General features: G+C 40.7%; 1 protein-coding gene across 1 annotated transcript; it reads left to right on the plus strand.

Moving 5' to 3' along the window:
* LOC110544853 (alpha-defensin 24-like) lies at positions 1-1,008 on the plus strand. The gene is made up of 2 exons (XM_060381265.1): positions 1-229; positions 782-1,008. The coding sequence occupies exons 1-2, from the start codon at positions 58-60 to the stop codon at positions 895-897; spliced, it is 288 nt and encodes a 95-aa protein (XP_060237248.1). The 5' UTR covers positions 1-57; the 3' UTR covers positions 898-1,008.
* Positions 1,009-12,728: the final 11,720 nt, after the last annotated feature.

Below are 12,728 nucleotides of genomic sequence, written 5' to 3' on the forward strand. Positions count from 1 at the left end.
CTCCTCATCTCTACACACTGAGCTACTGCTCACCAATACTCCAAGTGACCCTCAGCCATGAAGACACTTGTCCTTCTCTCTGCTGTTGTCCTGCTGGCCTTCCTGGCCCAGGCTGATCCTCTCCCAGAACCAACTGAGGAGACTAAAACTGAGGAGCAGCCAGGGGTAGAGGACCAGGATGTGACCATCTCCTTTGGAGGCCCAGCAGGGCTTTCTCTTCAGGATGCAGGTGAGTGGTGGTGCCCAGTATGATGCAGGCTTGGAGTCTCCTGAGAGAGGGTTGCAGGTGTGCCCTGGAATCCCACCAAGATTAGGCTGGCTCCCTTAATAACTCTATTTTTACTTTTTATTTATTGCAGTAAACAGTAAGAGTAAAGTAAGTTTAATTGAATTTCTTTTTCATAAGGTTTTTGCTACAAAATTTCACTTGTGAATTTTACTAAAATAAGGAGTAAAATACTGAGTAGATCCTTGTAGAAAAAATAAGTAGTCTTAAGTACAAGGAGAAAGTTTTCTTTGCCTGCAGGAACTTGAAATCAGTGTAAGGGTGTACTCACATGTATGGTGGGAGAAAAGGAGACCAACATTAAAGTCACACGAGCGTGGGTCTCAAGTGCTTTAGCAGCACTCCTTAAGTATGTTATTTGTTGAGTTGACCGAGCTGATGGCTGTAATGCGGCCAAGGCATCACACTCATGCTGTCTCACACATCTTCATAGGATCATAGGCAGTCCCATACACCCTCAAAACTTAATGCCTGCTTCTCTTTGTGTGTCTCCAGCCTCAAGAGCTCTCTGGACGACATGCCACTGTAGACCAAGAGCCTGCAAATTCCTGGAACGCATCAGTGGGATCTGCACCCGGGGTGGCAAAAGCTATGTGTTCTGCTGCCGCTGAGCTTAAGGCAGAGACACCAAGATGACTGTGTACTCTGAGGCCCAAGGGAGACCTCTGATGACCACTGCGCTTGTGTTTCTTCTTGGTCTCCAATAAATTGCTTGCCTAGGCTCCCTGTGTGTTCATATTCTTTCCATGTTGGCTACAAGGCTCAGTTCATAATCTGGATATCAAATATCAAAACCTTCAGGAAAACTTTTTGCAAATGAATAAATAATTCCATTTTTACTTACAAAATACTGGCTCCAAATACTAGCAATTTAAGGATGATCCCAGGGTTTGAGCACAAAGTGTAAGGAAAGTTCAGAGCACTGATGATCTTGTTACATACCTCTCTTGACTTTCGGCTCTGCCTTCATGTAGATTCAACTCGCTCTCAAAGACTTTGCTTTGTATTAAGAACTTTGACTTTGGGCTTCGAGTTGATAGAGGTCTCATATATATAATTTCTCAGAGAGCTACTATATACTTAAATAGCATTGAATTTCAATAAACAGGTCTGGATAATGTCTCTGCCTTCTAAGCATTGGGTTGCTGTTGGCTGCAAGGAGACAACTTTTACCAATATTAGAAAAAGTTAGTACAGGACAGAATGGGTAGGAAGAAGAGCAGGGCATCTCACTCTGTGGTGATCTTGTTGTATAAACCAGCTAAGGAGGCAACATTAGGCCTCCAAGCTATTTTGGAATAGGATGAAAATCACATGATGATTTTTTGTCCAGAGTGTTAGTTCACAAGCCAATGCACTAGCCTGCTCCTAGGTTGCCTAGCAACCTGACATCATCATCTGCCATCGCCAAGTGTGTGCTACGTGCTTCTCAGCGGCACACCAGATATAGAAGACTGACCAGTCACTGTGTGCTCTCTCTCCACCTCGGTTTCTCTCCTCTTTCCTGTGTCAGGGAGCCCCCCACCTCCATCTATCTTTGTTTCTTCCCACCTCCATACAATCAAACTTTTATACCAGATGTGGTGTGTGGAATATGTCAACATACGATAACATCGATGCCGGTGACTTGGATGAGAACCAAGGCTGGAGGAGGCAGAGACCCCACTGCAGCACCTGCTCCAGTGGGCTAGAAAGGACAAATACCCGCCTGCTCCCTCTGCGAGCCTGACCGCTCCTAGACCTTTGTGAAACATTTGTCTGTAAATGACATCCTAAATTCTCCTTAGAGAGTCTCCCTGCCTTTCTGCCTCTCCCTGTAGATCCACTCTTTTCCTTGCCCCCTGCTTTCCCCACCCTCCCCCATCCTACAGCAGCCCTGCCGGGTTCCAAAAGCTTGTGTGCTTCCCCTCTCCTCATTAAGTAGCTCCCTTTCCCAAAAGTCTAAACACATGGTATAAAAACAATTTTAAAACTTCTTAGTTACAACTAACTCTCTATTTATTATTTCATCTTCTTTTTAGACTAAGAAATCTCATCTTAAATTTTGGTATGGGTTTTTACAATATACTGTATGTTGTGTCCTGGTCCAAAATGTTCTTAGTATGATGGTAAACTTTCAAGGTTACAAAGGTCTATTCAGATTAACAAGCTAATTTAAAATATATGTCTAACCGACTATGCGTTTACTAGCTCTTGGACGTGTGAATGAATATTGTTTTTCCTGCCACCAGCTGCCTGTGCTCTGGGTTCAGCATTAGACTTTCCAGCCAACGGATTTGGTATAATAAATTAAAATGTTATTTTTAAATTGTTTTATATTATTCTGCTGTTTCGCTGACTCTAGAAATAGGTTACTGTTCACCCAGTAATTTTTTTTCACCCAGTAATATTTTTACAATACAGAGTCAACAATTAAACCACATAACATAATTCCAAAGATACTTCTAATTTGGGGTTTATTAATTTTAGAGATACTCGTTTGTTTACGATGTTAAAATTTGGTCATTATGCTCTATCTTCACTCTCAAAAAGGTTAAAAATCACTGCCTTGGAAATGTGTTGTTTTCTGAATATGGTAATGTTATTAATGTATAATATAGCCTTAGGCTTTCATCAGCTATGGACTTTTTATAAACTAACACACAAAAAGCTGTTATGCTCTTTCTCTATGGACTATGTTCATGTTTTCTGAGGCTCTAACTTAAGGATGAAACCTAAAATCTTAGTCTCTAATGATTAAGATAAGCTGTAGACCTTATATTGATTGCAGTGTAAGCTATATTTAATATTTAGATGTACTTGAGATAGACATGGTCCTCAAACACTCACCTACAGAATAAGACATAACTCCAGATCATAGCATTCTGTTTAATGTTTGCAAGGTGTAGTTTACAGCAGATGACTAAATACAGACATAGCCGGCATAACTCAAATACGCTAGACTTCAAACCTATTAGAGACTTGCTGAATATGGCATTTTGACATGTCTAAGTGCATGGGGACAGACAGAGAGTCCCAAATTCTAGCAGTAGCTCCCCAAGGTCTCCAAGAAGATTTGGACATGACAGACTACTTCAGCTCTGGATTGTGGTATGCTAACTAGGGCAACAAGACTGCCCCCCAATGCCTTGCCCTTTGCTAGGCCTTAGCCTGAACTTGTCAACAAACTGGACACCTGGATAGCTACTGTCTCATCTTGCAGAAAAAGAGGTGAGGCCACTCTCTCGCATGTTCTCCTTCTACAGAAAAAGCCCAGGTCTTAGTGCTTGATGAACAGACTGTCTGCTCATGTTGCCATGGGGACCTGGGACAACTGTCCAGGTAAAGGACTATGACTGACTAGTCATCTCTGTCATTTTGATGAATACAAAGAATCATTTAGATTTAACCTTCTCTGGTCTCCGATGTTGTTGACATCTAAGCTAATGGTAGTTTAATAGTTAGAGAACAGGCGATTAGGTCCTTACTCCAAGGTAATCTACCACGTTATTCTATTAATCAATTCATTAACTAGTTAAAACTACTAGATACTAGATCTCTTATTTCAAAAGGCAAACAGGTTTGCCTTACTCACAGACCTCATGTTAAAGATAAACAGGCTTCAGATGCCTTTTCAGTCCCCTTCATAAGCAGGGGACCAGGCCTTAAGCCTCACTCCTAGAGCTGTTACTGTCAGGTCTAGATACAGTCTGCTTTGTTACCAGACTCAAAAACAGGTCTCATATTTACTATTCCTTACGCCAAATTTACATTCACTGCTCCCCGAAATTTCACCCATGTCTCGTAGAAAATAATTGAATACAATGATACAGAAGTTTAAGTTATGAGGATCCAAGAAAATATTTGAGGGTCTTAAAAAGATGTTTCAAGGTTGGCAAATGAGAGTTATGAGAGAAAGCTCCTAAGAAGTATTTGAGGGTCTAAGGAGATGTTTTCAGGTGGGTAAATGAAAGTTATGAATGTTTGAGGGTCTAAGAAGAGGTTTCAATGTTAGTAAACGAAAGTTATGAAGAAAAGCTTTTAAGAAAGTGTTTTGAGGGTCTAAAATGGTGTTTTAAGATTGGCAAATGCCAGGTATGATGGTTGGGGGGGGGTCTAAAAAGGTAAGTTAAGGTATTCAAAATAGGAAAATAAAAAAAAAATGCTTCAGATTTCTTCCTGCTGCTATGCTGGCTTTGGATTAAGACTGTCCAACGCTTTGACACTAATCGCTGAAACTCTGATGTATGACTCAAATCCTGATAGAAACATTCCACTACATGAGCCACTACCACAGTTCCAAGCTCAATCCTTTAAATTTTCTTTGCTTTGTCTTTTAAGTACTTAACATGTTTGCCATTGTGTTGGATGTATATACATCCAGATAGAGGGATGTTTATAGAGGGAGGGAGGGAAGAAGCCTTTCGTCCATGGTGTGTAATCATACTAAAAGTCAAGATCAAGTGAGCTTCTGCCCCTTCTATTTCACAGAAGGCTGCTGCCTTCCCAGAGCCACCTTAAAGGGTGTTTAAGCTGTTAACACAAAGGTGTATATCTTCTGTCCTTTTCTACATGTATATTTTACTACAGATTACAATGATGATGCTAACATGTCTAAAGTTTATCTCTTCTGTAAATTTAAAAGATATTCTTGTACGGTTCTGGAAATCTACCTGAATCCATGTTTCAGGTCAAATGGATTCCAGATAAGTACTGCCAATCAGCAACCTAACTTTCTCACCCATTGCCTATTTTAGAGTGTGGGATTCCTCCCCCTTTCCCTGGCTTTGGGACTCCCTTCTCCCAACTTTCTGGCTACCTGATTTCTACATTCCTGCACCCGACTCTGCCTTTTTGGTGAGTCTTCCCTTCTGGTTGACTTAAAGGATTCCTACCATTCTCACCTACCTACATCCAAACCCTACATCTAGGACCTTCTCCCTTGGGTGAGCTTTTCTCTATACCAGCATGACTTCATCTATCCCTCCTCCTCTAACACACTGCTGAAAATCCTAGCACTAGGTAATCCAAGGACTGGCTATGTCCTTGTTCTGTCTCTGACCTGTGCTCATGCTGTGACAGCTTGCCCCAATTTCTCCTAGTCAGACCTTGCTCTGGGGACTCCTCTGAAAAGTCACTGACTTCTATTCTCCTCATGGGAAGTCCATTTGCCCATCCCTCCAGGTTCCCCTCTGGGATGCCTTCTGGAGAAGTTCAGATCCCTGTGCCTTCCACCTGCTTTAAGAGCTTCTAAGCTTACACGTCTCTGCAACCAAAATTGGCCTCAATATCCCTTAGATGACAGACCCAAACAGGACCTTCTTCAATTACTGCCACCGACTGGGTTCCCTGTGTTGAAGCGTTTTCTCTCCTTTGCTCCAAACCAACTTAGAAGAATTTTCTCTCTAACCTATTCAACTTTGTCTTCTGGAATATATATTCTGACCTATTTAACTTTGTCTTCTGGAATATGTATTCTAGTATCCTGCGGGAATTTCTATACCCAAGACAGTGCCAGTCTAACCTTGCAGATGTGTCAAGCTGGACCTGTACTTTCCCTCTTTGCCATAGATGTTCTCACAGATCCTGACATCAACAAGATAGCCTCCTCTTCCATAAACTGGTCAATATTTCAGCCTTTTGCTCCCCCCTTCAATGTCCTCATGTCAGCCAGAAGTAGCCAGTGACAATTTGATTCCTTTGCCCCTTATCCATTTACTATCAAGAAAAGGATGGAATGGTGTGCTTCAGACCTGGGATAAAGAGCTCCAGGTTCTCCCAGGATTCCTCAGTCCCTACATGCTGCTGGGCATCAGCTGGCATGCCCTGAGTCCTATCCTGAACTTTTCCGGACAGGGACTTTTCCTTCACTATATAATCCAGATATTTTGGTGCTCTTACTTTTTTTCTCTGTTTCTTACTCCTGTGCATGGTGTCCAAGCGCTGCTTCCAATGAACCCACATTTATATCCTTTAATTTGCCCTGCCTGAGTAGCAGTCCAACTTCCTCATTCCCACCTTACCATCCCTCTCTAGCTCTGCACTTTTTTAATTATAGGAAAAGGGAGGAATGTTGGCTCACAAGCTGATGCACTAGCCCACTCCTAGGTTGCCTAGCAACATGACATCATCACGTGCTGCTACCATGTGTGTTTCAGACTTGCTCTAGCTGCACACCAGATCTAAAGAAACAACCCTTCACTACATGCTCTCTCTCTCTGCTTTAGTTTCTCTCCTCTTCCCTTTGTCTGTGAGCCCCTCCCTCATCTCTCTCTTTCTCTCTGTCTCTCTTCACCTCTGTTCAATAAAACTCTTCATACCAGATCTGTTATGTGGCATATTTTAATATATTAAAACACTGAGAGTAAATTTTTATATTTTAAAAAAACAACAAACATCTAATAAATAGAATATGACTAATGAAGACTTATTAATTCTTAAGGTTATAAAGTTCTACTTAGATTAACAGTAATTAACTTAGAGAAATATGTCTACCCACTTATGACTTAGCTAACTTTATTCATCACCAGGCTTCTAGAAATTTTTAAACAAGTAATGATATATATTGACTAATAAGATTAGTTGGAATACAGGCTCAGTGGCACACACCTGTAATCCCAGCACCCAGGAAGGCAAGAGACAGGTGGATCTCTGTGAGTTTTAGGGCCAGCCTGGTCTACAAAGTGAGTCCGAGACAGCTAAAGCTACACAGAGAAACCCTGCCTCAAAAACACTAAACACCAAATAAACAAAAAACCAAAACCAAAAAAGATTTTCTAAAAGCTATTCAGGTTGGCAGAAACTGACTAAAAAATGGATGTCTATTTTCTTTCTCTTTTCTAACTTTTTGTTTAAGGATTGGCTATTTGGATAAACTAAGTCATATATAATATGTGATATTCTGTAATCGTGTTCTATGAAAGAATCAAGAAAATAAAGTTTCTAATCTCTCTGGGAACTGTATTTATGGTTTCATAAAACTCCCAATCTCTCTATCGGCTGCATTTAAATTTTGAAGTTTGGATATTTAAAGATCTTTGATTCAAAAATTGTAGTTCTTAAGGCTTGCAATGGAGGTATTGCACTTATTAACTGTTGAAAGCAGGATCAATTCTTTCTTTGTGTGTCCCTTGGTAAACTGACCAAGTCCAGGGAAAACCTAAGGATGGCCATAAAAACATATGGGCAGCACGAATTGGTCTAAATAGATTTTAAAAAAGATTTATTTTATTTATTATGTAAACAGTGTTCTGCTTGCATGCCAGAAGAGGACTCCAGATCTCATTCTAGATGGTTATGAGACACAATGTGGTTGCTGGGAATTGAACTCAGGAACCTTGGAAGAACAGCCAGTGCTCTTATCCTCTGAGCCATCTCTCAAGCTCCTAGATAGATTTTTAAAGATTTTTATGTTAAATTTATTCCTTTATTCATTATTCATTTAACATCCTGATCACAGGCACCTCCATCCTCCCTTCCTAGTCCCACCTTCCCACAATTTTCTTTCTTTCCCCCTCCCCTTCTCCTCAGAAAAGGGGAAAGCCCCTCTCCCTCCCTTTACAAGCCCACCCCAGGTCTTCAAGTTGTATCAGGACTTAGTACATCCTCTTCTATTGAGGCCAGGAAAGGCAGCCCAGCTAGGGGAAAGTGATCCAAAAGCAGGCTACTGAGTCCATGTCAGATATGACTCCCCCTTCTCTTGTTGCGAGGGGAACCACGTGATGACCAAGCTGTCCATCAGTAACATATGTGTTTTGGATCTAGGTCCAATCCATGAATGCTCTTTGTCTGGGTCTCTGGGAACAGGTTATTTGATTCTGTTGGTCTTCTTTCGGAGTTTTCTTTCCCTCCTGGACCTTCTATCTTTCCCCTCATTTCTCCACAAAACACCCCAAGCACCACCTAATGTTTGGATCTGGGTTACACCCAAGTTCTCAATAGACAGATTGTTTTTTAAAGGAAAAAAATAATAACCTTGGGTAGGAAAGTTGGGCATAGATCTGAGAAGAGTCTGATAATTATATTCCAAATGGGTTTACAGGTTTTAGCAAACTTCAGAGAACTATTAGAAATACCTAAGAAGTAAATTTTAAAGTGTTCAACATTCTTTTTTTAAAATTAAATTAAAAAATTTTATATGTTAATTACAGTTAATTCACTTCGTATCCCAGCTGTAGCCCCCTTCCTCATTCCCTCCCAATCCCACCCTCCCTCCCTTATCTCCTCCCAAGCTCCTCTCCAAGTCCACTGATAGAGGAGGTCCTCTTCCTCCCCTTCCATCTGACCCTAGCTTTTCAGGTCTCATCAGGACTGGCTGCATTGTCCTCCTCTGTGGCTTGGCAAGGCTGCTCCCCCCCTCAGGGGGAAGTGGTCAAAGAGTCAGCCACTGAGTTCATGGCAGAGACAGTCCCTGTTCCCCTTACTATGGAACCCGGTTGGATACTGAGCTGCCATGGGCCACATCTGAGCAGGGGTTCTAGGTTATATCCATGAATGGTCCTTGGTTGGAGTTTCAGTCTCAGAAAAGACTCCTGTGCCAAGATATTTTGGTATTGTTCCTCTTCTGGAGATCCTGTCCTCTCCAGGTCTTGCTATCTCCCACTTCTTTCATAACATTCCCTGCATTCTGCGCAAAGTTTGGTTCTAAGTCTCAGCATCTGCTTTGATACACTACTGGGTGGAGTCTTTCAGACGTACGCTGTGGTAGAATCCTGTCCTGTTTTCTCCTTCTTCCAATGTCCATTCCATTTGTCTTTCTGAGAGAGGATTGATTGCTTAGCTTTTTTTAGGTGTACCTCTTTTTGTAGGTTTATCCTATATTACATGTCTAGTAACCACTTATAAGTGGATATATACACAGTGAGTATATACTGTGTGTGTCTTTCTGCTTCTGAGATACCTCCCTCAGGATGATCTTTTCTAGATCCCATCATTTGTCTACAAATTTCATGATTTCCTTTTTTTTTTAATTGCTGAGTAGTAGTCCATTATGTAAATGTACCACAATTCCTGTATCCATTCCTCTGTTGAGGGGCACCTGGGTTGTTTCCAGGTTCTGGCTATTACAAATAAAGCTGCTACAAACATGGTTGAACAAATGTCCTTATGTGTACTTGAGCATATTTTGATATATGTCTAGGAGTGGTATAGCTGTTCTTGAGGAAGCTCCATTCCTAATTGTCTGAAAAAGCACCAGACTGATTTCCAAAGTGGTTGTACCAGTTTACATTCCCACCAGCAATGGAGGAGTTTGCCTTTCTCCACATCCTCTCCAGAATATGTTGTCACTTGTGTTTTTAATCTTAGCCATTCTGATGGGTGTAAGGTGAAATCTCAGGGTCATTTTGATTTGCATCTTCTTGATTACTAAGGGCACTGAGCATTTCTTTTAGTGTTTCTCTGCCATTCTCTATTCATCTACAGAGAATTCTCTCTTTAGCTCTGTACCCCATTTTTTAATTGGATCACCTGATTTGTTGCTTTTTTAATTTCTTTAATTCTTTATATATTCTAGATATTATCCCTCTATCAGGTATAGGTTTGGCGAAGAAAGGAAGATTACCAAACTCATTCTATGAAGCCACAGTCACCTTGATACCTAAACCACACAAAGCCCAAACCAAAAATAAAACAAACAAAACTTCAGAACTATCTCTCTTATGAATATTGATAGAAAAATACTCAATAAAATATTTGCAAACTGAATCCAAGAACACATAAAAGATATCATCCACCAGGACCAAGTAGGCTTCATCCCAGGCATATAGGGTGGTTCAATATATGGAAATCCATCAATGTAATCCACCATATAAACAAACTGAAAGAGAAAAAACCACACAATCATTTCCTTAGATGCCGAAAAAGCATTTGACAAAATAAAACACCTGTTTAAGCTTAAGTCTTGGCGTGATCAGGAATACAAGGCAAATACCTAAACATAGGAAAGACAATGTACAGCAAGCATATAGCCACCATAAAACTAAACCGAGAAACTTAAATCAATCCCACTGAAATCAGGGACAAGACAAGGCTGACCACTTTCTCCTTATCTCTTTAACATAGTACTTGAAGTCCTAGCTAGAGCAATAAAACAAATAAGGTAGATCAAGGAGATACAAATTGGAAAGGAAGAAGTCAAAGTATCACTATTTGCAGATGATATGATAGTATACATGAGCAACCCCAAAAACTCAACCAGAGAACTCCTTCAGCTGATAAACACCTTCAGCAAAGTGTCTGGATACAAAATTAACTCAAAAAAATCAAAACAAAACAAAACAACAACAACAAAAAAAAACCCAACAAAACCAGAAGCCCTCCTGTATACATAAGACAAAAGGGCTGAGAAAGAAATTAGGGAAACAACATTCTTCACAATAGCCACTGATAACATAAAGTACCTTGACGTGACTCTAACCAAGTAAGTGAAAGACTTATTTGAAGAAAACTTCAAGTCTCTGAAAAAAGAAATTGAGGAAGGAATCAGAAGCTGGAAAGATCTCCCATGCTCATGGATGGCTAGGATTAACATAGTGAAAATGGCCATCCTGCCAAAATTAATCTACAGGTGAAATGCAATTCCCATCACTGAAAGCCAGAACAAGAAAACAGGAAACAAACTAGGAACCTACCTCAGAGGGCCTCTGAAAGCCTCTGCCCTACAGACTATCAAAGCAGATGCTGAGCCTCATGGGCAACTGTTGGGCAGAGTGAATGGAATTTTATGTAAGAAGTGGGAAATAATAAGAGCTGGAGAGGACAGGGTCTCCACAAGGAAAGTAACAGAACAAGAAAATTTGAACACAGGGAAATTCCCAGAGACTCATACTCCAACAAAGGACTATTCATGGAGATAACCTAGAACCACTGCACAGATGTAGCCCATGGCAGTTCAGTGTCCAACTGGGTTACATAGTAATGGGAAGAGGGACTGCCTCTGACATAATCTGATTGGCCTGCTCTTTGATCACTGCCCCCTGAGGGGTGAGCAGCCTTACCAGGCCACAGTAGAGGACAATACAGCCACTTTTGATGTGAACTGATAGACTAAGATAAGAAAGGAGAGGAGAACCTCCCCTATCAGTGGACTTGGGTAGTGGCATGCATGCAGAAAGGGGAGGGAGGGTGGGATCGGGAGGGGAGAAAAGAGAGGTTTATGGGGGGATACAAAATGAACAAAGTGTAACTAATAAAAAACTAAAAAAAAAAATCCCTACAAAAAAAATGCCAACACAATTCTTTATGGAACTTGAAAGAATAATTCTCAACTTCATATGGAAAAACCAAAAACCCAGAATTGCCAAAACAGTCCTGTACAACAACAGATTGTCAGGAGGTATCTCCATACCTGATCTCCAGCAGTTCTACAGAGCAATTGCAATAAAAACTCCACGGTAGTGGCATAGAAACAGAATGGTGGATCAATGGAATCAAAGAGAAGACCCAGAAATAAACCCACCCACCTCTGGATACTTGACGTTTGACAAAGAAGCCAAAACCATACAATGGAAAATAGAGCATCTTCAACAAATGATGCTGGTCTAACTGGATATCTACATGTAGAAAACGCCAATAGATCCATATTTCTCACAAAACTAGAGTCCAAGTGGATCTACAACCTTAATATAAAACCAGACACACTAAATCGCTTAGAAGAAAAAGTGGGGAAGAGTCTTGAACTCATTGGCACAGGAGACAACTTCCTTGAACAGAATACCAACAGCAGATGCTCTAAGGTCATCAATCAATAAATGGGACCTCATGTAACTGAAAAGCTTTTCTAATGCAAAGGACACTCTCTTCAGAAAAAACTATCAGCCTATGGACTGGGAAACGATCTTCAACATTCTTAAGTTAAGAAATGCTAATTAAATGTGGGTCAAATGCCTCATTTAACCCAAGTCAGAATAGTTAAGATCAAGAAAACAACTGATAACAAATGTAGGCGAGGGTATGGGGAAAGCAGAACCCTCCTTCACTGTTGGTGGGATTACAATCTGGTGCAGAAACCATGGAAACCAGTATGGAGAATTCTCAGGAGATTGTAAGTAAGGGTCGATGGCACAGCTGTACCTTGGCAAATGCCCAAAGGAGTCAGTATCCTACTCCACAGACACTTTCTCAATCATGTTCATTGCTGCTGTGTCCATAATAGGTAGAAAATGGCAACAACCTGAATGTCCTTCAGCTATAAAATGGATCCAAATAATGTGGGACACGTTTTTGATGGCAGTCTAATCTAAAGAACAATAGAGTTCACAGACAAGAGAAGCAGCTGGAGCTAATCGCTCTGGTGTCTTGTCATTTTGTAGCTGACCTTCTGTTTGTCCTTGATTTGACTGTTAAAATGTAACCAAGACTTGTTTTGTAATTCACTGAAGATACTGCTATGTGAATGGGAGGAGTCCTGACCAGACTAAGCCACATAGAAAACATCAAAGAGATATAAAAACATATTTTTTTT

The sequence above is a fragment of the Meriones unguiculatus genome, chromosome 4 (assembly GCF_030254825.1).
Source record: "Meriones unguiculatus strain TT.TT164.6M chromosome 4, Bangor_MerUng_6.1, whole genome shotgun sequence".
Taxonomy (NCBI): Eukaryota; Metazoa; Chordata; class Mammalia; order Rodentia; family Muridae; genus Meriones; species Meriones unguiculatus.